The sequence below is a fragment of the Nothobranchius furzeri genome, chromosome 10, assembly GCF_043380555.1.
Source record: "Nothobranchius furzeri strain GRZ-AD chromosome 10, NfurGRZ-RIMD1, whole genome shotgun sequence".
Taxonomy (NCBI): Eukaryota; Metazoa; Chordata; class Actinopteri; order Cyprinodontiformes; family Nothobranchiidae; genus Nothobranchius; species Nothobranchius furzeri.
In genome coordinates, this window is record NC_091750.1 from 60,576,047 (window position 1) to 60,603,005 (window position 26,959).

The following is a 26,959-nucleotide window of genomic DNA, read 5'->3' on the forward strand; positions in this document are numbered from 1 at the left end:
TATGAATCACTTTTGAAAAGTTTTTAATTTACCCGGACACAGAGTTCTCTCCTTCCTCGCTGATGATCCCGACATGCTTGCGTTTAAGACGCTGCATCATCCCGTGCCATGCTAAGTCTGACCTAAACGTTGCAGGTAACATCTTCGCCTGATTTAACTGAAAACGCTCCCAAACTTAAAAAGCTTTTACTTTTTTGACTCTCGCTGCTTCTGCCATGTTCCTCTTCCAAACAACTGCCGGCTCTCCCTCGCGCTGATCTGCCGGCTCTCCCTCGCTCTGATCTGTCTGCGCGCAACGGCGGGCGGGAAGGGGGGGCGCTTTTGGAAGAGTTGTGCGACACAACGAATCGATGACGCAATTCGTTGCCAACGCTTTTAGTAATCGATTTTCATCGAATTTATCGATTCGTTGTTGCAGCCCTATATGGCGCAAAGCGGCATGAACGAGCAACAGAGGCAGCATGATCTTTAAAGCTCAGGTGTTCATCAATCACAACACCCAGATTTCGAACTGCCTTTGAATGAGCCAGAGATAGGAAGTCATTTTGGATTGAGATATTGTGCTGTATGGATGGTTTTGCTGGGATGACAAGTAGTTCAGTTTTAGAGAGGTTGAATTGGAGATGGTGGGATTTTATCCATTTTGATATGTCAGAGAGACAGTTTGATATTCGTGCAGACAGTGTGGTCGTCCGGTGGAAATGACAGATAGAGCTGGGTGTCATCTGCATAGCAGTGGTAGAAGAAGCCATGTGATCGAATGATCTCACCCAGTGAGGTGGTGTATATGGCAAAGAGAAGAGGTCCTAGTAAAGAGCCCTGGGGGACTCCTGAGGCAAGATGGTGCACGGTAGAGGATTGTCCAAGCCAAAATACACTGAATGATCGTCCTGTGAGGTACGATTCAAACCAGGCATGTGCTTTCTCTGTGATGCCCATGCTAGAGAGTGTGGACAAAAGGAAGCCATGGTTGACAGTGTCAACTGCTGCCGATAAGTCGAGCAGGATAAGTACTGAGAATTTGGCAGTCGCTCTAGCTTCTTTTAAAGATTCTGTCACTGCTAACAGAGCAGTTTCAGTGGAGTGGCCCTTTTTGAACCCAGATTGGTAAGGGTCAGACAGTTTTGTGAGAGGTATTCTGTGATCTGCTTGAAAGCCACATTTTCAGTGATTTTGGACAGAAAAGGGAGGAGAGAGATAGTTTGGTAGCTCTCCACATGATTTGGAGGAAGAGATGGGTTTTTTAGAAGCGGTTTAACCTGAGCATGCTTGAGAGAGGTGGGAAATGTACTGGATGTCAGTGAAGCGTTGATCACATGTGTGACTGCTGCGGCTACTGTAGGAGCAATAGTAGGAGCAATAGCTTGGAGCAGCTTAGTCGGAATGGGGACGAGTGGGCATGTAGTAGGGCGGCTGCACGTGAGAAGCTTGGACACACATTTCTCAGTGAGAGGGGAAAAAGAGGAAAATGAAGCAGTAGGGCCTGAGATGGTTGGGCCAGAAAATATCAAAATATGAACCTGCTATTTACTGAAATTAAATATTGAGGCTGTAATCCACTAACCTGGCCTGCCAGACTCCTCTGTTTAATTCTGCACAGAGAAAGGGTCTGGGAACTCTCCTATTCCAATAACCCCACCCTGTGAGAATTCTAACCAAGCCAATCAGCGCTGAGCAGCGTACGTCACACACCACAACGCTGAGTTTGTCAAACATGGCGATTGAAGCGGAGTTCGCTACAGCTCTTTCCTCTGTTCTGAATGACTTGGACACGTCTTTAAAACAAGTAGAAGCGCTAAAAGCCTTTCTTCTAAAAAAAGATGTTTGCACTGTCGCCAGCTAAAAAACTACAGCATTGCGTGGTACAGTCGGCATTTCAGTCTTTTCTGATTAGCTCTTTTTGAGCTGCCTAGTCCCGCCCCTCAAGAGCCTCTCTGCCTTGAGTTACCAGACTCTTTCTCTGTGCAGAATTTAACAGAAGACGAGTCTGGCAGGCCAGGCTAGTCATCCACAACAGCCTCCTTGTTATTTCAGACCATTTAAAAAAATAAAATCAGCCATAAAAAAGGCAGAACAAAGATTAACAACCTTTATAAAGAATATGTTATTTCTGTTTTTATGAATGAAATAAAATTCCAGTAGAAATATCAGATAAGAAGAGCAATTTTATATGCAGTCTAGATTCAAGGCTGCTGTTATTCTTGCAGAAACCATCCAACCAATAAGAAAAGATAATTTTCTCTGAATTAAAAAAAGTTATGGCTTTTCTGGTAGATTGCATTTATTTTGCTATGTTTTGCTATGTTTTACAATAGGGCGGCACAATATATCGTAAATATATCGTTATCGAGATATCAGCATGCACAAGATGCATATTGAAAAAAACAGATAAATATAGCAATAAATGGTCAGCTCAAATGCTTGCTAAACATAATGCATTCTGTCAAACGAAAGCCTTATATTTTTTTAACAAATCAAATAGAGCTCTTCACCCATTTGGCCAAATGGGTGGGTCCTCATAGCCTAGATATCCGCCGCCGAGGTGGACGGCACTTAATTTTGATGGTTAGCAAACACCTGAGTTAGCTTTGTTCTACTCTTATTGCTGATTCTGCTTTTCTCGGGATCCACTTATTGCCTTTTCTTGCTCATTTTCCCTTTCCTCACATCTTTAGCTTTTCTCATTTTTATGATTTTTTTTAAATTTTTGTTCCTGAGTTAAGTTTTTATTTATCACAAGTAATATCGTCCTCGCAATATTAATCATTGTTATCGAATATTGCACGTTTTCCTAATACTGTGCAGCCCTATTTTACACTAATGATTTGTAATCACACGTAACTCTTCTCATTAATTCGACAGAAATAGGTAATCCTAAGCGTTAGCTAAAATAAAAAAGTGTGTTAGAACAGAAAGTTCGGAGGATATTGTATGTTTTAAGCCATCAAATTCTAAAACTGGATATCTGATAACTCCTAACTTACTGCGCTTTTTACGCCGATGCCTGACTTCCTCTTCGGAATCACTTCCAGCTGGACTTGCACTTTTTTCTGCTTCCTCTTCTTCTGCATCATCATCTCCATCGTCAATCAGTCCACGTAAATTTCCATGCTCATCCTGCTCCTCTGGATTATCCACATCTTCTTCTTCATCTGTTGTAAAGTGGCAGCATTCAACATGCCATCTAACACCAAAGGTCAATCACACTGATAAAAAAAAAACTCTGATTTTACCATCTTCCTCTAGGAACCTCTGAGTCTTCTTGGGCTTAAGGTCCTTCTCTTCGAACTCCTCCTCCGACTCCTCAGCTTCACTGTCAATAAAATCTGACATGACAGCTGCTCCTTGGAAATTGAATAAGAAATAAGAATTGGTTAGAATAATTTGTTGATAAAATTACAAAGTTAAGTTTTCTCTAATTTATCATAAATGTATTTACAGAAAGAAACAAAAACTCAAATCATGGTTAGAAATGTTTGCACAGAGAAGCACCTGAGTTAGCTTTAACTTCTCAAAAACCTATTAGATACTACACATACATATTAAGCCTACACTTTTATCATTCAAATAAATTATTATTGTATTAGACCTAAACTGTTTGTTACACTAAGACCATCTGATAAACCACATCAGCTGTTGTACATTATTTACCTGATTATCTTCAAGTAAAACGTAGCACATGTTTTATAATGTAATTTGTAACAATTCAGTTTTTTCCTCACAAGTAACTATCAGTAATACTATAAATCCGTGTTTGTGGACAATACGTTGGAATTTTCCTATCTCCAAAGTAAGTGCGTAACCACAGAGACAGCAATCTTGTGTCGCAATGCGTACTTACAGCATTGAATAATGTCAAGAACAGCTAAGTAGCTAAACATAAAAGTTACAGACGTGGTTTACGTTAATGATCGCCGTTAGCCGATGTCAATATAACTGCAGATTTCGAAAGAAACTATGACTAGAGTAACACCTTTTGTGTGCCATAACCGTTAAGGATGCTAACTACGCTAGCAATGTAAGCAAGCTAGCTGATAAACGTACCGACAACTAAACATTTAATCTATTTTATGTTATTGATATTAAAATGTCTGTAAACAAAATTTACAGATAACAATGAAAGTATGGCTTTACCACGCCCACAGTTAGCGAAAATAAACCGAGGCCTCTTAACCTAACACTTATATTAGCTTGGTAGGCTTAAGCTGTGCGTTAGTAAGAACAAGCAGCTAAACCTAACGAAAAGCACAACGTGTAACTCAACCCTCCAAAATTACCACGGTAAATTCAAACTTACACGTCTCCGTGCAGTTGTATAATCCAAATATACTTATAAATGTCAAATATTTGTGTTGTGTTTTGTATTTTTGAGCTTGCACTACAAAAAGATGGCCGAGAAGACCAGTGTGGAAATTCTAATTCTTCCTCGTGAGTTGAAAACGCTGTGGGGTCCGTTTCCACCACCTAGTGGAATGTTTGGTGTATGGCAGAATGTGATCTAAATAAAGGAAAATACGGTAATGTGATCAAAATAAACAGTGTTGGGCAAGTTACTTCAAAACTGTAATGCATTATTTATTACTTGTTACCCTCATTTTAAAGTAATTAATTACATTACAATATTACTGATTTAAAAATGTAAGGCATTACACTACTTTTAGGCATTACACTACTTTTGCATTACTTGAAGTAACTTTCACCAAAACAACTTCAATATGAATCTGGTAATCTGACGCTCAGTGAGCTCATGACATATATGTGGAAAGTGATGTGGTGTTTGAGCTAGGATTGCTGTTAAAAACAGTCAGATATAATAACAGTGCTTTAAAATGATTGTTTATTAAATGAAAGCAACAATCTCAGCACGCTGCCATCTTATATTAACTGAGCAGGGAGTAAGGTGGTGGGGGCTCCAAGCTATTTGCCTTGGTCCCCAAATGCCTTGATACGGCCCTGGATGTGGGACTGACTTCTGGGGTGATTCGATTCTATCACTAGTATAAATATTAAAATGCTTATGTATATTATTGCTTTTCACTGGTAAAAATGTGTATTGGGGATAAATCTACCTACTTTTTTCCTTTTCAAGCACATTGTTTTGTTTTCTTGATTTTATGTGAATAACTTCCTGCCCTTTCTCTCTCTAACCTTCCTGCATGTTGCATGTTTTCTCTGTCTTCCAGAAAAACTGTTTCCTAGATTTCCTACTTTCTAACTAATCAGCCAAAGGGATCTACCAAACGCAAATAAATAAATAAATAAATAAATAAATAAATAAATAAATAAATAAATAAATAAATAAATATAAATAAAAAAGCTTCATATGCGCTGCGCTCCAGCAGCAATGAGTTGAAATCACCGGGGCACAGATTATGAACTCAGCTGAAAATTACATGAAGTACCAGAGAATATGGGCTGATATAAACGATCGCAAACGAATTACTTTGTTTTGGTGGAGCGGTTTTGTGAATATAACAGCGGCCGCGCGCAGGACGCAGCTGGTTGAGCCATTACCGCCGCGTCCTCTCTGCTCATAGAATGCCCGCAAAGCTGAGTCCATAAATGACATAATATATGTAGATACTGGATCTTTTTTCAGGCTTCCCGCAATTTGAATTTTTAGGAAACCCACATCTTGATTCTGGGTTTAAAAATGCATTGTAATTACCGCGTTACTGACAATTGTACCGAGTAAATAGTACCATTTTCTTTCCCTGTAATACCTTACAGCAAAAAGCAATGCATTACATTATAGTTAATTACTTTTGTACCGCGTTACTCCCAACACTGAAAATAAAGTACAATAAAATACAATAAACAAAGCCACCTTCTGAGGTTTAGATTTTAAAAAGAGTTGTTTAGATAGATAGAGTAGATAGATAGATAGATAGATAGATAGATAGATAGATAGATAGATAGATAGATAGATAGATAGATAGATAGATGAGATAGATAGATGATAGATAGATAGATAGATAGATAGATAGATAGATGATAGATAGATAGATAGATGATAGATAGATAGATAGATAGATAGATAGATAGATAGATAGATAGATAGATAGATAGATAGATAGATAGATAGATAGATAGATAGATAGATAGAGAGATGATAGATAGATAGATAGATAGATAGATAGATAGATAGATAGATAGATAGATAGATAGATAGATAGATAGATGATAGATAGATAGATAGATAGATAGATAGATAGATAGATAGATGATAGATAGATAGATAGATAGATAGATAGATAGATAGATAGATAGATAGATAGATAGATAGATAGATAGATAGATAGATAGATAGATAGATAGATAGATAGATAGATAGATAGATAGAGAGATAGATAGATAGAGAGATAGAGAGATAGATAGAAAGATAGATAGGTAGATAGATAGGCTGATTGACTGATTGATTGATTGATTGATTGATTGATGAGGTGCTCAGAAGTCTCAGAATGATATAATGCTAAAATGGGACTCATCAGTGAATATAAACAAATGACCAATTATGCCTGTAATTTCAAAATACATAAATAAATCATACAAAATAATGATTTGAAAGGAGATGTGCAGTGAACTATAATTTCTCTTTTAATTTTACTACTTTTCCTCCAACAACAGGGAAATCATCTTCTAAGCCAAAGATAAACAAATGTCAGAACGACGTTACCTCTCCAATCCACACGGGGCGCTGTTTCAATGTCATTACATTGGTACGTTACTACTGACGTAGCGAAAACTGATACAAAGCCTAGGGAGGTATTGTCAGTGGCATTGGAGTTAGAGTTGTAGTCGGAATGGCTAACTTAAACTTAGATATTTTTGACCATTTTCTACCAGCGTTTTTACTAATTTTATTCTGTATATTTGGGCTTTCTGCTGGGACGGAACTGAGCTTTGTAACATGCGGTTCAGTCATTAAACTATTGAACACAAGGCACAACGTAAGACTGCACTCTCACGATGTTCGCTACGGATCCGGTGAGTTATGGTTCGTTTGACATTTCACTTCAAAATATGATGTTTGCAAGGTACAGCTTCCTCACGGTCACGTTAGCTGGTGTTTGTAGCTACAAAAGATCGGGTTGTCTATTGTAGATGCAACGGTAAATGTCAGTCTGACACTGTCGGTCAGGTCGTCGTAGATTCAGGCTGATCTGGTTTGACTGTTACTTATTTAATATGAATCAGGAATTAATTGAGCGTGTCTTTAACCATTAATCTTTAACCTTTAACCTTTTAAATTAATTGTAAAAAACGGTCTAAGATGCGTGTCTTTAACCATTAATCTTTAACCTTTAACCTTTTAAATTAATTGTAAAAAACGGTCTAAGATGTTCACTGCAAGTTTTCTGTACTGACGATTAATTTCAGTACATTTCACCTGACTTCCAGCCTTTCAATCATTTGTGAATTTCTCTAGTAAAAAAAATAAGAATACTTCAGGACCATCCGCCTTACTTTATTTTACTGCTAAAAAGTGTAAATGTAAATATTATAATAAGATGCTATTACGATTAGAGTAGTTTCCATTTAATGTTAAATAACTCAGAAAATGTCACTTTTCATTTATCAATCAAATTTACTTTTTCGGCCCAATAACATCGTTCATCGTGTGTGTGCGTGTGTGTGTGTGTGTGTGTGTGTGTGTGTGTGTGTGTGTGTGTGTGTGTGTGTGTGACAGGTAGCGGCCAGCAGTCTGTAACAGGTGTCTCTGTGGTGGAGGACAGTAACAGTTACTGGAGCATCCGTGGGACCAGAGACAGTTCGTGTCATCGGGGGTCACCAGTGACGTGCGGACAGACGATTCGCCTCACTCATGTCAACACCGGCCGCAATCTACACAGCCATTACTTTTCCTCTCCGTTGTCTTCTAACCAGGTGGGTGTATGAGGAGGTAGATGATGAAAGAACCGATTTTGGTGTCATGAGGATTTTTCATCCCTTTGGAGATTTTGAAACTCGTGTACACTTGGGTCGCATGAGACCGTGTCATCTTAAACAATTAGTTCTTTCTCTCTGTGTCTGCAGGAGGTGAGCGCGTTCGGTGAGGAAGGAGAAGGAGACCACCTGGACGAGTGGACGGTTGAGTGTGGAGGATCTGTGTGGAGGCGCGAGGAGGCCGTTCGCTTCCGTCACAAAGCCACCGACATGCTCCTGTCTGTGACGGGGGAGCAGTACGGACGGCCGATCCACGGTCAGACGGAGGTTCATGCCATGCAGAGTGCCAGTCAGCACAGCCTGTGGAAAGCCATGGAGGGCATTTTCATTAAGCCCAGTGAGAGCCCGGCAGGCAGCCGAGACTACGGCCACGCCCACACGGAGTTCTGAACTTCACCTTTCTGTTTTTGCGTCGGTCTGTTGTCCGGTCTGTCCATATCCACCATAAAATCTGAACCAGCACCTTCTTTCCCCTAAAAATGTCTCATCTTTATATTCACAGGAGATGTATCATCAAAGATGCAGCAACTGCTCTGAGATTGTATTAAAATCCTCTTTATTTAGGTCTGTGGCACTAAAAAAACAAGTAAACCGGGTTCTTTACCACAGATCAGAAAGCAGATAAACACACTCACCAAGTGAATTCTGTCTAAGATATCCTGTTACACCTGTGCCTATAAAAACCTGTAAAAAGTTATGGGTGTTTACATCACTAAGCTTTTGTAAACAGGGTTTTTTACTATCATTTTGCTCTTTTTAAAATTATATTTTTAAGCCATATTAAACAAAGAGTTCAGCAGTATTAAAATTATATTTTCTTTGTTTCCATGTTGCATCTAAGTTATTCTGCACTGATTTCCATAAAAGAACAAGCAGCAGTGTTGTGTCTGTGAATTAGAGGATCCCCTAACTGGATGCCGTTTATTAACCGTGTTTGGTGGTTTATTGTTTAGTCTGTGCAGTTTTACACTCAAATTGTTTTGTGAGAGCAAATGTGCTCCAAAGTTTCACACAAGCATAAAACTCCTCACATTAAAGAGTGTTTTCATGCATAAACACCACTGTGACTTTTTTATTTGATGTCAATCCATTTAAGTCCAACTTTATTAACAAACAACCAGCATAGGACCAAAGCACTTTGAGCTAATCCTTGAGAAATAAGTTAGCTGCATTTATACAGCATGAAATAAACAAGCCTCAAATAAAAACAGTCGAGCAGTTAGAAATTGCCACATGAATCTGATAATTAATGAAGGACTTGCAAATAAGGCAAGTAGTTAATGTCTTTTTGGACCATTGGTCTTGCCTAATGCCTTGTTTGCCCATTTAATGACGTCTCTTGGTTCATTATCTGACAGTTAATGGGGTTTCAATGTGATGAGGCTACTCTAACTCGTATTTGACCTGTAACGATTAATTCTGAGCACTGCAGGAGTAGACGAGTGTTTTATGTGTGTTTGCTACACTCGTTCACCTGTGGAGACTTTCAGATGCTTCTGTAGATTAGTTCATGTGTGTTATGAGAAAGACTTAATCTTGAGGAAGTACTTGGTGATACAAATAAGGAAAAAGTACTTTATTGGAAGAAATTTGGTAGAATCAGAAATCGGACTTGGCAGAAATCCTCTTTGGTTTTATCTCCAAATAGATTTAAGGAGTAAAAACCGTGGAGGCAGCGTGATGAAGTCTATTTAGAAAATTAGATTTTCTTGCCTTTTTAGTGGAGTCAGTAGCTGCAATTTTTTTACAACACAGAGACAGGAAACAGACTGAAAAGTAAACATGAGATAAACAGCCCCTGTGTGCAAAATCGTTAGGTAATTTAAAAAAGGAGTCACTATGTGTTGTAAAAGGTTCTTGTGGGTTTTAGTGTGAGTTTTTAGGTTTCTACAGTTTTTGTTGGAGATTTAAGTCACATTTCCTTTTTAAGAGTTAGGTTAAGTTATTTTGGATGCCCATGTGCGCACCTTCTACTGGCTGAGGCAGAGGTCTGCAGCTGTGGCTCTGGAGCCACAAGAGGCTTTCTGAATCCTCCACAACGATTCTTAAAGTGACAATGTGCATTTTTATATTTAATCTCTGGAAATATCCATTGAAATGTTATTGAAAATTAATAAAATGTTGTCCAGTTGTAGAAAAATATTTGCGGCTTTGTAGGACTCAATAACTCGAAAATGTTTCGTTATTGAAATTTCTGACTCGCATCGAGATAATTTTTCCCATGTCAACTTAATAATGAAAAAATGAAAAGATGTGTAGGTTGGCAATGTTCATGTCCCTTTAAGAAGCTGTACCACCTTGAGTCACATGTGTAGCTCGCGGGTGACGATGGATGAAGCTATCGCGTTAGCGTTCATACTCGTTTAATTTTTTATTTTAATTCTGGTGCCTGTTAGCAACCGAAACACATCCTCACGTGCTTGTGGATATAATATAATGCATATGGAGACATGACTGTAATAATAAGTAAAGGTTATCAGCGGTAGATTTAATTTGCTCATAGGAAACGTGGCAAAAGAAAACAAAACACATTTCTCTTTATGGCCTGTATAGTTGTCATCATCAACATAACATGATTTACAGAATACATGTTACCAACTAACATTTCATGTTCTATCATCAGATGTTTGGATCATAACATGGACGTAATTTTCAGTTTAAAAGTGGGGGGGACACGGGGGGGGGGGGGGTATCTTTACAGTATGTTCTAATGGGAAACAGGCATCAACACAAACGGTTGTTTTCCGCTTGGTCCTAGAGCTCAACCAGTGTCAATTTAATATAGCATACTATTGTTTTTGGATGGTAAAAAGTGCAGGGGTCAAAACTTGACTTTGGAAAAAGTGGGGGGGACATGTCCCCCCTGTCCCCCCAAAAAAATTACGTCCATGGATCATAATATGAACCAATCAGATCTTAGATCACGTGAGAGCCAGGCGTTTCCTGTCATACCCTAGGTTTTGCAGCCGGTGGAGAGCAACTGCAGTGCCTTGCTCCGAAATCTGTGGCCACCTTGATCTCACTATATCGTTGTGTATACATGATGTCAGAGCAAGTCGGCGTCAAGTCAGACACAAATCTAACCGGCATGCACTGTGCACCAATCACCGGTGATCTAATCTGTGCAAACCTGGCTCATCTGGAACACAGCCAATGTAACTCGATGTAATACATGTGACAGCCCCATCTAGTGGACAACTTTTGTTTCTACACATACCTGTAGTTATCGTCCATTTATCGTTATCGAGGTGAAATCCTCAGTGTATCGTGATGTTGATTTTAGGCCATATTGCCCAGCCCTACGGCTTCGTAACGTATTACCATAAAAATTGGGTCTGAAGTACATAGGGTGCGGGTCTAGCAACTTTGGGGGATGGCAAATTAGTTGCCATGTTTCCTTCTGGCCGGCTCAGTGTCCTGTGCCTGTTGATGACATCACACTAGATGACTGGCTGGATATACGACTTAATGGAAGTTATGTTAGCACGTTCGAAAATATTTAATTAGGAAGAAACATGAACCACCATGCACAACAAAACTGCGAAACTCTTTCCAAAACCTACGTGAAAGAACAGAATCGAAAAAGAGATGCAATTTATTTTGGCCGAGCGGTATTGCCGTAGTATGATGATGTCATCGGCAGGTGTAGGACCCCGAGCAGATCCGGAAACTACAGCGCCAAAAAACTAGCATTGACATTGCACACTTTCAATGGAACTAACTGAAGGACCACCAAAGCCCGAGGAGTCACGCTGAGGTTGCACGCTTTCTGCTCCACAGGTAACAACATTTACCGTAATGCTTTGTAACATCACGAAATGGCCTGATTTTGAGATCCCACAGGTCATGTGCACAGCCAGGTCAACTTACCCTGGCTATCAAACATCCTACGTATATTTTCCTCTGACAGGAGTCTGATAGTCTACACGTAAGCCCTTTAATCAGAGCCTACTTCCTCACACCAGCTGGACTGCAGAGATAATGAAGAAATAAACAATACCAATTTTATCCTCCAAGGTCCATCACAGGAACTCTCTCAAATAAACTCCATTATTCCCACATGAAGAAGAAAAGAATATTTTATAATTAAAAAAGAATCATTGAATGAACTTTTGTTATTGCTACTGATAGTAATTGTAAATAATGAAATGTTCATTAATCTGTGCTCAGTGATTGTTTTAGTATGTTTACTTGACGAGATCATAACATTTGCACTCAGAGTAAAGTTAATGCATGACACATAAGTAACCTTTTGCCCACATTCAGAGTGTCACAAACGTGCCGGTGAGCAAAGCGGAGATGAGGTGAGGATCCACACGCGGGTGAGGAAGGCAGGCATACAGGTAGGAACGGTTTTACAATAGTTTTAATATCAAGCACGCAGGACATAGAAACAATGAACCAACCAGACAAAATGGACAAACAGGGTTTAAATACAGGAGGAGCTGGGACCTTGGTTGATTGGGAGACGAGAGAGAGACTGGTGGGAGCAATTAACATGAACACAGGACTGAACCGAATGGGGAGACAGGACAGGGTGTGACAGTAACCCCCCCCCCCCCCTAAAAGGGCATATCCCAGACCCCAGCAGGAACATAGAGCAGGGCGGGAGGAGGGGGACCAGGAGGGAGGGCCAAGAGGGACTGAGGGACCGACGGAGAGGAGGCAGGGACCAGTAGAGTCCGGGGGCCTGCGCCTGGGGCAGAGGAGGCGACGACGGGCTCTTGGGGGCCTACATCTGTGGCAGAGGAGGAGGCAACGACGGGCTCTTGGAGGCCTGCGTCTGTGGCAGAGGAGGAGGCAACGACGGGCTCTTGGAGGCCTGCGTCTGTGGCAGAGGAGGAGGCGACGACGGGCTCTTGGGGGCCCGCGCCTGGTGAGGGCAGGACTGGCGGTGACCGGAGGCAGAGACGCTGGAGGACACGTCTTTGACTTCTGGACTGGAGACGGCGGAGACATTGGACTGGAGGGGACGTTGACCTCTGGACTGGAGGGGACATCAACCTCTGGACTGGAGGGAATGCCGACCTCTGGACTGGAGGAAACGTTGACCTCTGGACTGGAGGGAACGTCGACCTCTGGACTGGAGGGAGCGCCGACCTCTGGACACGAAGGAGCGTCGACCTCTGGGCACGAGTTAACGTCGACCTCTGGACACGAGGGAGCATCAACCTCTGGACACGAGGGAGCATCGACCTCTGGACATGAGGGAGCGTCGACCTCTGGACACGAAGGAGCGTCGACCTCTGGACACGAAGGAGCGTCGACCTCTGGTCACGAAGTAGCGTCAACCTTTGGACACGAAGGAGCGTCGACCGCTGGACACGACGGAGCGTCGACCTCTGGACTGGAAAGAGCGTCGACCTCTGGACTGGAAAGAACGTCGACCTCTGGACATGAGGGAGCATCGACCTCTGGACACGAGGGAGTGTCGACCTCTGGACACGAGGGAGCATCGACCTCTGGACACGAGGGAGGTCGACCTCTGGACACGAGGGAGCGTCGACCTCTGGACACGAGGGAGCGTCGACCTCTGGACACGAGGGAGTGTCGACCTCTGGACTGGAAAGAACGTCGACCTCTGGACTGGAGAGAGCATCGACCTCTGGACAGGAGAGAGCGTCGACCTCTGGACTGGAGAGAGCATCGACCTCTGGACTGGAGAGAGCGTCGATCTCTGGACTGGAGAGAGCGTCGACCTCTGGACTGGAGAGAGCATCGACCTCTGGACTGGAGAGAGCGTCGACCTCTGGACTTGAAAGGGCGTCGACCTCTGGACTGGAGAGAGCGTCGACCTCTGGACTTGAGAGAGCGTCGACCTCTGGACTGGAGAGAGTGTCGACCTCAGTACTGGAAAGGGCGTCGACCACAGGACTGGAAGGGACGTCGACTTCAGGACTGGGGGCGTCAACCTCCATCGACTTCTGGTCCGGAGGCGTCGACTTTTGGTCCGGGAGCGTCAGCTTCTGGTCCAGGAGCGTCGGCTTCTGGACCGTCGACTTCTGGACCGTCGGCTTCTGGACCGTCGGCTTCTGGACCATCGACTTCTGGTCCAGGGGCGTTGGCTTCTGGACCGTCGACTTCTGGTCCGGGGGTGTCGACTTCTGGTCCGGGGGCATCGGCTTCTGGACCGTCGGCTTCTAGACCGCCGGCTTCTGGAGTGGAGGAGGAGTTGCTACAGACGGGACTGCTTGGACAGGCTGGACCGGATGCGGTGCGACCTCCGGGACCACCACGGGAACTGGGTGTGGTGCCCCCACCGGGACCACTGCTGGAACAGGATGCGGTGCGACCTGCGGGACCACCGTTTGAACTGGATGCGGTGCGACCTCCGGGACCACCGCTGGGACAGGAGCTGACTGAACTGGTGGTGCCGGAAACTGGGAGAGCAGGGAGGATAGATTGTCCAGCTGGAGCTCCTGGAGACTGAGGCTCTGATGGAGTTGGGCCAGCTCAGCTCGGAGACCGGCGAGCTCTGCTGGGTGGACTGCGGGTTCGATCCTTTGGACAAGAGATGAGGGAGCTGCAGACTGAACTGGAACCTTCTCCTGGTAATTCGGGGAGGATAGGGTGTCCAGCTGGAACTCCTGGAGGCTGACGAGCTGACGGATCCGGCCAAGCTCCACCTGGAGGCCGGCGAGCTCTGTCAGCTGGGCTGTAGGCGTGGTCCCTCCGCCTGCAGATGACGGAGGCGCTGATTGGACCGGAGACGGGACTGCTGGTCTGACTGGGGGCGGGTCCAAGCTGACGCGCCGAGCCGGAGCTGCAGCGAGCTCGCGGCTCGGTCCCGGGACCAGGGGTGACGGTGGAGCCCGGCATCCTTCCCAACGCCAGTCTGGTGCCCACGTAGCAGGAGCGCTCTAGCTGCGTCTCCTGGTCCAACCTCACATCTAGCTCCGGGAGGGCGGAGGGGATCGTCGCAGCCGGGGTTCGGTGACGGCGTCTGCAGAGAGACAAGACCAGAGGAGGAGAAGCCGGCTGGTGATCTGCGGTTAAAAACTGGAGCAAACACTCCCAAAGAAGAACCTCCCCGCTGGATCCTTTACTGGGTTGGTTCATTCTGTCAGGCGTGCCGGTGAGTGAAATGGAGGTGAGGATCCACACGCGGGTGAGGAAGGAGGCAGGCAGGCAGACAGGAACATTTAAAGGGTTTTAATGAGACACGCAGGACAATGAAACAATGAACCAACCAGACAAAATGGACTAACAGGGTTTAAATACAGGAGGAGCTGGGACCTTGGGTGATTGGGAGACGAGAGGCAGGTGGGAGCAATTAACATGAACACAGGACTGAACCGAATGGGGAGACAGGACAGGGTGTGACACAGAGTCTCCATAACGAGGATGTGTTTCTGAGGCAATCTGTGGTTGGCTAGTCAATCATAATATCCCCAGGCTTGTCAACTCTTGGTTGGCTGACCAAGATAACATCAATTGCTAAAAGCCAGATCACTCTGGTTTTCCAGCAGTTCAAACAGTCAACAGTTCGAGGGTTCTAGAGAGCTTTAGACCGGCCATCTGAGCACCTTTTTAACCAGAAGGATTTTGACACATCGTCTAAACCTTAAACCTTTTTCGCACCTGCGAAGCTGAACAAAAAGATAGTTTTCCTGCAGAAAAGCTGATTTCTTTAGACTCCTTAAGATTTCCCAGATGCTCGGGTCCATCCAACTGTTGTTACCTGGAGCACGATCCTGGACTGACCTGGTCGTACTAGGAGTTAGTCTATGGACTCTGGTACCAGGGCCTCCGACCCCCTCCTGACATCTCAGATCCAAAGGGCGTCTCCACTTGGGTACGTAGAACACAGTGAGATGGCATCTGTATGCGGTTTTGATAATAATAACTTTATAGCTTATTTACAAACCAAATCCTTTCCATCCAGAACTCAGCTTTCTCGTGATTCTGACTCTGACACTATATTCACACATAGGTTCCAGACACCCATCTCTTAGTTCACATCCACTCACAGTAAATAATAGTTTAATCAATTTTTCAAGGCTTAATTGTTTGTAAAATAAATTTTTATTTTGCTTATAAACCTGACTGTTTCTTGAATCAAAGCGATGTGCACAATCCCTGAATAAACAAAGAATCCTAGAATCTTTTGCCTAATCATTTTAAGACCAAGCAGGGGATAATCTAGATTATCACCGCTATTGGTCCCAAGTAGTGGTAATAATAATAAATAGCCGAAAGCAATTTATTTAATTCAATTTACCCTCTATTATATTACAGCTTTTTAAAACTAGCGACAGTCAAACTGAAATATTGCCCCCTAGTGCCAGGAAATCACACACTGCCCCTTTAAGGCTTTGTATTAAGCAAAAAATGTAAAATTATATTTTTGAGGCTTTAGATATAAAAACTTACTGGTTTAAGCAGCATTTCAGTTTTTCAAAGAATAATTGTGTTGAATATCTGCAACAGCATGACACTAAACGTGTCAATCACTGTGCTTTATCTTCCACAAATATCAGCATCACATAAAATCTATATTCTTTTTGCAGTTTGATTTATTTTTTGCCAATTTTAAAAATGTATCTATATTAACAGTTTTTATTTAAACAAATCTCCCATAATAGATTAGGAGAAATAAGGTTTCTGATTTTATTCTCAGAAAAATTAAGAATCCTGATGTTAATCTCAGAATTGACATTTTGAGGAAAAAAACCTTCCCCAGTGGCCCTAATCCTTTTCCATAGATTTTCTCAAAATGTATAAAAGTTATGTTTCACAAGGTCCTGTAAGGGTTTCTACTCTAAATAACTTTATTCTGGTGGAAAATAAAATGCTCTTTGGTTTGCAAAATTTGCAGACTCCTGCTTAATTTTTGGATATTTAGGGTTGTGTATGAAAATAAATATTTTTCTTTTATTCATTTAGTTATTTCTTCATTCTTCATCTGTAATACCCTTTAAAGCCTTTTCCCAGATTAATGCTGACATTAACTTGCATAAATGATTACATTTTTAATTTTGTTTGAATAACTTAAAGCTGAATTTTGTTTACTGAATTCTGATCATGTGTTTTTTAATTTATCTGTCAACTATGATTAAGTGAGATTCATTACAAACCTCAAGGAGCTTCCTAACCTCATTGTTCCTTTCTGATATGTGATTTATTATCATAACGACACAAACGCGCTCATGAATAAAAACAATAACCATGCAGATTCTATCAAAACCAGGTTTTATTGCATAAACATATATATTTATATATATATATAATAATTTTCTTCTTGATTAAACAGGTTAAATTTTGCATTTTAGATATCCATTTGATTACTATTGCTCTTTTCTTCCTCCTTTTCTAAGCAGCATGCCAACGTTGTGTTACATATGTGTGTTTACTGCATCTCTGTACAATCTACAACTGGTAAAAACATGTTGTGGTTAAAAACAAACATCAAAAACATGAACGTCGTGAGCTGGCCGTCTTGTCCCGTCGCAGATGAATTTTGAAAAAGAGTCAAGAGTCATGCGGGTTTAAATGTGCATCATGATAGTTGGAGACAAAGTGATTAATGCTGGTTTCAAAAGGCGCCACAGTGGCAGACAACAGAAAACGTTGGTGTGCTGAGAGTTTCTAAGACAAGTGTATCATACATTATACAAACACACATATACAGGACTATGAGGAAGTGAGAATTTAAACCTAACATTGTATCTGGTGTTCATCCGTCCACAGTGAGACCTGCAGTGATGAGAAACAGAGACGATGATGATGATGACGTGACCTTGTATTTGCATATTTATGAAAATGCCCTCTTCCGCTCTCTGATTTGATTCATAGCTGGTATAAACTATAAAAAATGGCTGTCACTGTATAGATAGGGTATATAATCATACAGAAACCAAGGCTGTGCCACCGTAAAGAAAGAGTGATTGGATTGTCTTTCTTCAAAGACGTAAATATCTAAACAACAACATGCACACTGATTCACAATATACAAGGTATTTGATCGTACAAAGCTAATGTTTTTGCTTGTTTTTGAAAATAAAAAGCCCTCTCCCTTCTTTTACCTTTTATATTCTCACAAAAGCAGACCAGCAGTGTCTCAGCTTTGCAGATCAGTTAAAAAAAGAAAGTCTACTAGAAAAATGACAAGTGAACCTATTTAAATCAGTCTCTCATCTAAATAATATTACAGTAAAAAGTCACCATCAGGTGCAGAGAGCTCATCTGTTTAATAAGATTAATCCGGTGATTTATTTTCATTTTTCACCATGTGATGCTCCCAAACATGATAATTCGTTTAGAGATAAACTCTGACGTCATTTCAAACAAAGGACACCCTCATTCTCAGATTTAATCTTAGTGAGATGTGCACCAATAATAATTAGTAACACTACTTTACAATAAGCTCCTCTAATTAATGCAGCCTTTAACACTTTATAAACCAATAATATTTGTTTACTAGTGCTGCAGCCTTGCACAAAGAAGGTCTTGGGTTTGAATCATGGCCTGTGGTCTTTCTGCATGGAGTTTGCATGTTCTCCCTGTGCACGCGTGGGTTCTCTCAGGCTTCCTCCCAAATCAAACAAAAGAAAAAAGACTGTCCTTAGGCGTGATTGTGTGCGTGCTTGGTTGTTTGTCCTGTGTCTCTGCTCTGTGTCGGACTGGCAACCTGTCCAGGATGTACTCTGCCTGATTGCACAGATATTGCTGGAGATGGGCACCTGCGTGGACAAGCAGGTATAGAACATGGCTGGACAGATTGATTTTTATAAACAGTTTATTAGTTATTTATAAGAGGAGCCTAATTGTAAACAGGCGCCACAAAACTTTAACCATTAATTACTTCAAGGTATTTAAGAAGACAGAACTGTTTATAGACCCTCTGAAAGTATCACAGTTTCTGCAGCAGGTGTATGTTTTATTTTCTAGTCCTGAGCAGCAACATGTAGTTAGTAAAAAAAGAAACGGAAATCTTCACTTGAGCACAGGTTTTAGCTGCAGTTTTCAGTTTTACCACCAGAGGGACACATTTTCCAAGAAGACTCCTGAAAACCCTCGGCTCTGTGACCTATCCTGATAAAACTCTTGTTTTTATTCTCTTTCACACATACTGCTGCTGAGAGGAGTAACACGTTTCACAATCTATGTAGCACGATATATACAGTGAAATCCTTGGGGAGCTGGAGTTAATGGCAGTGTGTATGCTGTCATGCTTTTGTGTGATTAACATTTAGCACAGCTGGGCCGTGTTGCAATGAGATGCTGAGCAGAAATCCCCCATTTTTCTCTCTTTGCATGTTCATGAGAATAATCAAACCCTCTCTGGTCTTCTGACAGTTCACACCTCTCTGGCAGCACGAGCGAATAATGAATGTGGACAGCCCTGTCTTTTACGCATCACACAAATGCAACACAACCAATCAATTGAGAGAATGACAGAGGAATGGCTCTCGAGTGGTCCCTCGCTGAGTTTTAAGTTGTGCTTCCTTCAGACAAATAAAGATTTTTAATGTTTGCTAACTGAGCTGAGGATGTAAATGCTCCACACATGATGTGACACAGACACACAGGTACATGAAACAGAAGGAATTTGCTATGTTTCTAAACACTCTGGCTGATGTTTAGTGTTCACATTCACTCAGACCACATTCAGGTCATCTTTTGGAGGGAAAGAACGATGCTGTCTGCCATAACCACATGTTTTTGAAAGCTCGGAATGGATCAAAGCATCTGATAAGCATCACCGTCAATTAGAAAATGAAGTTTAAAGGGTGGTTTTGCTCTTTTAAACAGCAAAGCAATTCCTGTTCAGTGTCACGATTTTATATAAAACCATTATTCGTTTGCAGTTAAGGTTTTTCATAAGATCATCTCAAGTCCGGTGACTCTGTATGGTGACATCTTCTTCTCAAAACAAGCCCATCTCTCCACATTCCACCCACAATGTCCATGTCATAAGTAAAAAAATAAATAAATAAAAATAATAAACTCAAATGATTGCTTAGAGAAGTGCTTGGGTTGTGGCTGGTCCAGCTTTGGCTGCAAAGACAAAATGTGAGGTCATGGCTGTTTCTGTCCACTTCCCATGCTCACAGTGCAACTGGTTTTCACTCCATGCCGTTTCGCAGCATCTGATTGGCAGCGATGAGCATGACACTGATGATGAATGCCATGGCGAAAGCACAGATCAGGCTTTTTCTGACACACGTCTGCCGATTCTTCTTCTTAGGATGAACTAAGAGTTGAAAAGAGAGCAAAGCAATTATCTAACTAATAAATCATTCAGTTTTAAAACGTTAAAATAATTTCATATTTAAAGTTGAGTAAAAATGTTTTACTCTCACATAAACATGATACGATTTGTTTTCAGATCTCACACAGTTCCTGAAAAAACCCATATATCCCCACTATTAACTAATGTAAATCTGTATTATAAAATTGGAATAAAATGTTTTCAGTCAGTAGGATTGGTTTAAAGGTGTGGTTCACTCATTTATTCAATACATTTGCTGAGGTCTCTAGTAGGAATGAATACCTTGTAAGTCGTTCTTGGGGGAAAAAATATACTGGTGCACCATTTCCAGGAACTAGCTGTGAGCCACATCACAGCTGAGCTTCAGACGGCAAGTTTTGAAGTCTTATTTTCTGATATTTGAATATTTCACCTCGGACTGGATAACAGTCATGACACTCTACCACTGACTTGCAATGTTGATGTTTTATCTCCCCAAATAACACAAGTTGGGAGGAGTTCTGCTGTGTGGTGAAGTTGCTAACGCTAACAGTTAACCAGCTAATTCCATCTTTTAGTTCTTTTTAAAACACAGAAAGGTTTTATTTACTGGCAACGTTTCGTTTGCAGCCTGACGAAGTTTGCAGCCGCAAACGAAACGTTGCAGGTAAATAAAACCTTTCTGTGTTTTAAAAAGAGCTAAAAGATGGAATTAGAATTTCAACACAGCAAGAACAAACCAAAGAAGTTAACCTGCTAGTCCCCTGCTATTTCCTGGACACTATAACAACAGCCTTTCCCATTGTAAGTCAAGATGGGCGAGTCCATGAACGGTAATTCACCGCGTGATCTGTGAGGATTTTCGTATCCTGAGTTTCACCGTCTATTGTCTACATTCCAAGTACAGTTCAGTTCATTAAGCCAATCAGTAAAAAGTTTCCCATATAAGGAACCCAGAAAATTGCATCATCATTCATATTCAGCCTGCATGAAAAACTCAGAATGACTGATTCTAATCAGAAATAATCATTAAAAAGGGGGTTTGTGATCCCCAAAAAACAGGGGTTGCTTTGCCTTCACTACATATTTAGGAAAGTCAGTTGTTGCGTCATTAACAGCAAAAAACATAAACAAAAAAAAACTCAGAATGCAGTGAATGATGCTAATCAGACAGGAAAACTGCAACAAAGTACATTCAGATGATAGAAAAAACCCCAAATTAAAATGAAAAAGAACTAAAACCACTTAAAACAACTCTCACACTTCAGTTTTCAAGAGGTTTGAACATTTTATTGTACTTTTGGACAATATGTTCAAAAAGAATGAAAACACACACCTCATCTTTGAAACATGGTGGTGTTGGTATCATGTTTTGGGTTTGCTTTGCTACATCTGGACCAAGACAGCAGCTTTTCGTCAGCGATGAAAAAATGTAAAAGAATCCTGAATAATAACAATTTTTAAAGAAAGGTAAGTAAGTACATTTTATTTATATAGCACTTATCACAGACATAGAATCACAAAGTGCTTCACGTAGATCAAAACAAAATAAAACAAAGTCATAAAACCATAAATATATTAACATCGTAAAATCAAAATGCTCTCAAAACAGAATCAGATTAACATCAGAAAAAATTAAGTCATAAAATTATACAATTTCATAAACAGATGAAAGATTAAAAATTTGAGTTAAAAATAAGAAAATTAAAGTTTTAGTTAAAAAAAGGGTCTTTAGCTGTTTTTTAAAAGTGTCCAGACTGTCAATGCTACGTAAGGATAAAGGAAGATAATTCCAGAGTCGGGGTGCAACAGTCTGGAAGGAGCGATCACCTCGACTTTTGTATCTGGTCATTAGAACTTCTAGAAGGTTCTGGTGTGTGGACCTGATGGCTCTGGTTGGAGCATAAGGCTTTAACAGTTCAGTAATATAGGGAGGAGCTTGACCATGTAAAGAATTGAAAGTTATAGTCGGGATTCTAAAATGAACTTTAAAGTTAACGGGTAACCAGTGGAGAGACATTAGAATAGGAGTGATGTGTGCTCTTCTGTTTGCTCCAGTTAGGATTCTCGCTGCAGAGTTCTGGACCAACTGAAGGCGGTCAATGGCTTTTTTGTTAAAACATGTGAAAAGAGTGTTACAGTAATCCAGACGGGAGGAGATAAAGGCATGGATAACCATTTCAAGCTCATGTTTTGACGCCAACCTTCGCAGTTTGGAGATATTTCTTAAATGATAAAAACAGTTTTGGACCAACGTTTTTGAGTGACCTTCAAGAGACATTGATTGGTCAAAAATAACGCCCAAATTTCTTAAGTTTGTCTTGACGGCAGAGGATAAATGACCAAGTTTTAGACTAATCAGGGGAACCATGCTGTCAGGGGCAATGATCAGACATTCAGTCTTTTCAGAGTTTAACTGAAGGAAGGGATCTTCTAGCCAGCTGGTGATAGCTGATAGACACTCTAGTAATTCAGTTTGTAGAGCTCAGAATCCTTAAAGGAGCAGTACAGCTGAATATAATCTGCATATAGGTGATAAGAGACATTATGAAAATAATCAAGTATCTGTCCAAGAGGGTGTATGTACAGCAGCAGCAACAGTGGACCCAAAACAGAGCCTTGGGGTACCCCACAGAACAGATCAGTAGAATTTGGTTTATACAGATACTGTAACTTCTGTTACAAAGGTATGATCTAAACCAGTCTAGAACAGTTCCAGAGATCCCCACTGAGTCACCAAGTCTGTTAATTAAGGTGCGGTGATCAACAGTGTCAAAAGCTGCAGAAAGATCTAACAATACTAACACTGTGAACTCCCCGTTGTCTGTAGCCATCATGATGTCACTGGAAACTTTAAGCAAAGCTGTTTCTGTTGAATGCTTTTTACGAATACCAGACTGGAATTTAACAAAACTGTTGTGTCGTTCCAGAAAAGTAATCAGTTGATCTGCCACAACCTTTTCCAATTATTAGAGATAAAGGGTGATTTAGAAATGGGTCTGTAGTTTTTAGGCTGAGATCAATCAATCAATCAATCAATCAATCAATCAATCAATCAATCAATCAATCAATCAATCAATCAATCAATCAATCAATCAAAGCTTTATTTATAAGAGATGAGTCCAAACTTGTTTTTTTAAGGATAGGATCAATAACTGCATGTCTGAAAACCGATGGTACAGAGCCATGCTTTTCTTGCTAGAAAAAGTAACCTGCTTAACAGGAGCTACTTTATCTAAGATACTGCAGCATTGTTTATCCAATAACTGGATGAACAAGCTTGGATCATCACCCTGAACTGAGCTGCTGTCAGATAATCTAGAAAATCCATCCACTGCTGATTATTGATACACGTCTCTTTGATTTTAGGTTGTGAGGGACAGATTCAACATTAGATAGGACATTAAAGAAAAGGCAGCTGTGGTCACTCACCTGAACCTCTTCAACATTTAAATGATTGATTTTTAGTCCCAAAGAGAAAACACGATCTAGAGCAGGCCTATTCAAATGGCGGCCCGTGGGCCCTACCCAGCTGGCCCACCTCACCCAATCCCCCAACCACCAACGGAAAAAAAAACTGTTGAAAAACTGTTTAAGCATGTAAGTTTCTAAATTCCCACACTGATATTGCACTTGAACACAACACCATTTTAGCAATCAGGGACATATGTACGTAGACACCCCGTGGACTGGTGCTGTCTATTGGAGCTGCCATAGTGTGGCTTCTACATATTCATGTCTATGTTAGCTGTGACCCAGCAATGACCCAGTCCAGCTTGTGGAGCAAACAAGCGCCTTTCAGGCAAAACTAAACATGTTCGCAACTGACTTGACTGGTGAAAGAATGCTACATTTTCCCACACTACGTAAAGCCACCTCTCCTCTGAAAGTCATGGCAGAAATGACTGGTTTAGTCACGAAACTGAAGGACAACTTCACCAGTTGCCTGGAGGATCTGTCACTTCCTACAGAGGCGATGCAATTAACGAAAGATCCATTTGCTGCCATCGCTGAGGAAACATTGTCCATCAAAGCTAAGAAAGTGGTCTCTTCTATCAATGAGGGACAGTTCCTGCTGGAGTTGGTGGGCATGCAGTCATCACTTACGATGCCACAAGAGCTGCGCACAAATGGCCCCGCTAAGTTTTGGAGTCAGATCAATGCCCATCAGTTCCCAAACCTCAAGATTGTAGCTGTGACTGTTCTCAGTATGTTTGGATCCACCTATATTTGTGAATCCAGCTTTTCCCATATGAATGCAATCAAAACAAACCTGCGCTCCTCTCTCACTGAATCCTTTCTGCACTACTGTCTGCGCATTGCACTCAGCTCCTATGAGCCAAATATTCCATTTCTTGTTCAAAACAAAAAGTGCCACCTCTCCCACTAAAGTTGCAAGAATAACGGTCAAGCTATGGTTATTGTAAATGTTTATTTAGTAGCTGCGACTGAGTTATTGGAGGTTAATAAAACAAATGTTTGTATTACCAGCTCTGCAGCTGGTAAATTAATACAGATCATTAAAGCAATAAAAGACATTGTGCATTGCTTTTTGTTGTCATTGTATTAGTGGTAGAGGTAACATCAGTCAAAATATTAAAATTTAATATTTAAACATTGTCCGTAAAATATATAATAAAGAGTTGGGTATCCGGCCCAAAGCTGATCCACGATTTTGAAATCTGGCCCAGTAGGGAAAGTAATTGAATAGGCCTGTTCTAGAGTGTGGCCCATTTTGTGTGTGAGGCCTGAAACGTGCTGCTCTAAGTTAAAAGACTTCATAATAGACATGAACTCCACTGCTGTGCTACAATTAGGATCATTAATGTGTAAGTTAAAATCACCAAGGATTAAAACTTTTTCTAGTTTGATCATTAATGATAGAAAATCTCCAAATTAAGAGAGAAAAGGGCCAGCTGGACTGGGAGGTCGGTAGATTAAAATACAGTGAAATACATTTTGTAACCCTGCTTTGATGACCTGACATTCAAAAGTTGTAAAAGGGCCATTTTCACCAGATTACAGACGTGTTAGTCCTTAAAGACCACAGCAAGACCTCCACCACGACGTGTCGGGCGTGGTGTGGTAAACACAGAGCAGTTTGGTGGACATTTTTCATTGAAATGTACAAAACATCCATCTTGCTGCCACGTCTCCATAAGAAATAAAAAGTCCAACTTATTTCTGGTGAACAGCTCATTTAAAATAAAGGATTTGTTTGAGATGGAGCGGGCATTTAACAGGGCACACTGAACCGAATCCTGGAGAACATTTGTCTTCTTAACCTGTTGGAGAGGGATGGGTCGTAAATATCTGGCGTTCTGGGTTCTCCGGCCATGAATACAGTTTATGTCTTTGCTGGTTGGTAAATGAACTGCAATAGGGAAACTTTTGGGTTTGTCAACTGTTGCTTCATGGGAGGACTGTAGGGAGTGACGTTATTTGAAGTGGAGGTTTGAGCAAAGGCCGAAGAAGGTGAAGACCTCTGGGATGTAAACCGCCATGTCTGTGGAAGGGAATCCACCATAGATGTATATCTATGGGACTGCACAGCATACCGGATGTTAGCGGTTAGCATGCGTGAGCCATGTTGGTTAGGGTGAATCTCGCCTGAAAAAGGAGAAACGATTCCAAAACAGGTTAAAATTATCGAAGAAACCAAAACTGTGGGACCTGCATGCAGACTGAAGCCAGGAGTGGAGAGAGAGCAGACGGCTAAAACGTCCATATCCATGAGAAACTGTGGGGATCGGGCCAGAGATGAAAACAGACATTCCACTGCCCTTCAGAATGTCAGAGAGATGGTTAAAATGCTTTTGAGTGATGACAGACTCCCGGCGTGTAACATCGTTTGATCCCACATGAATGATCACTCTTTTAACTGAAGCTGGGATGGAGCACAGCAGACCAGGAAGTTTATCTAGGAGAGCAGGTATGGTGGCTGATGGAAAAAATCTCGTCACGACGTTAAAAAAGCGGACATTCCTGGTTATTGAATCACCTTCCAGCAAAGTGGTAGGTGAAAACAGTGGACGGGGTGTAGAGGGCTCCTGATTTGTGTTCCTGTGGAGTAGTGGAGGATTCTGGGTTTGGGTTCCTGTGATGTCGGGGATCTGGAGGGTTTGAGGTGGAGGAGCTCACCTCCTGAGCCAGGGCAGGTGGTCCAGCAGAGTGTCGACGCACAGCATCCATTAGTATTTTGCGTCAGGCATCAGAGGTTGAGGTCTGAGGGGGAAGAGACTGCTGAGGTTGCTTCTTCCAGACTACAGGCTCCCGCTAGATGGGATCAGATGGTTGGGAGGGAAGAGGAGGCCTGGAGGAATCAGCTGGTTGTTCCTCAGCAAGTGGAGAAAAGCGGTTTGAAAGACTGAGGTCAGGTGGGGATTTGGGATCAACCACGGGGGCTCTCCTACGGCCACGTACCACAGCCTCTGACCAAGATGAAAATTGTCAGGGGTAGAGCTGGAAGTCAGATTTCGTGGTGCAGAGGGATCCAAGCAATGGTGTCTTGGAGTAGAAAACGATCCAAACATTTGAAAGCTGAACCTAGAAAGGAACACTGCAAAAACACAGATTGGCGACTTACGGCTAAATCAAAATCCTTGGTTTGATTAAAAAAATAAATAAAGTTATGTGCTGTTAGTCATGAAGGCAAATGGCCCGTGTTTGTATAGTGTCTTCTTAGGGTTCTACCCCCCCCCCCCCCCAAGGTGCTTTACAACACAATCAGTCATTCACCTATTCACGCACACATTAACACGCTGGTGATGATGAGCTACGATGTAGCCACAGCTGCCCTGGGGCGCACTGACAGAACAC

The 26,959-nt window shown here is 41.7% G+C and overlaps 3 protein-coding genes across 4 annotated transcripts in view; 1 reads left to right on the plus strand and 2 right to left on the minus strand.

Annotated features, from left to right (window-relative positions):
* supt6h (SPT6 homolog, histone chaperone and transcription elongation factor) overlaps nt 1–4,431 on the minus strand; it is a 21,883-nt gene extending 17,452 nt beyond the window's left edge. Inside the window, exons 1-3 of one of the 2 annotated variants that reach the window (XM_015961514.3) lie at nt 4,298–4,431; nt 3,234–3,344; nt 2,985–3,152 (exon numbers count right to left, since the gene is read on the minus strand). In XM_015961514.3, the coding sequence (XP_015817000.1) occupies nt 2,985–3,152; nt 3,234–3,333 (268 nt within the window). In that variant the 5' untranslated portion in view covers nt 3,334–3,344; nt 4,298–4,431. Of the gene's footprint in view, nt 1–2,984; nt 3,153–3,233; nt 3,345–3,651; nt 3,671–4,297 lie in introns of those variants that run through there. The other variant, XM_070555843.1, reaches the window with a different exon arrangement.
* Nucleotides 4,432–6,420: 1,989 nt separating this feature from the next.
* Nucleotides 6,421–9,003, plus strand: sdf2 (stromal cell-derived factor 2). The gene is made up of 3 exons (XM_015961516.3): nt 6,421–6,987; nt 7,691–7,887; nt 8,038–9,003. The coding sequence occupies exons 1-3, from the start codon at nt 6,804–6,806 to the stop codon at nt 8,335–8,337; spliced, it is 681 nt and encodes a 226-aa protein (XP_015817002.3). The 5' UTR covers nt 6,421–6,803; the 3' UTR covers nt 8,338–9,003.
* Nucleotides 9,004–17,122: 8,119 nt separating this feature from the next.
* caln2 (calneuron 2) overlaps nt 17,123–26,959 on the minus strand; it is a 47,390-nt gene continuing 37,553 nt past the window's right edge. The window contains exon 6 of the mRNA XM_070555845.1: nt 17,123–20,143. Coding sequence (XP_070411946.1) covers nt 20,016–20,143 — 128 coding nt within the window. The 3' untranslated portion in view covers nt 17,123–20,015. The remainder of the gene's footprint in view (nt 20,144–26,959) is intronic.

Bases quoted from the DNA above. Each gene is read 5' to 3' on its own strand.
- sdf2 (XM_015961516.3), top strand. From the start codon at position 6,804: ATGGCTAACTTAAACTTAGATATTTTTGACCATTTTCTACCAGCGTTT. The intron at 6,988-7,690 runs GTGAGTTATGGT...TGTGTGTGACAG, and splicing joins CGATGTTCGCTACGGATCCG to GTAGCGGCCAGCAGTCTGTA. The intron at 7,888-8,037 runs GTGGGTGTATGA...CTGTGTCTGCAG, and splicing joins CTCCGTTGTCTTCTAACCAG to GAGGTGAGCGCGTTCGGTGA.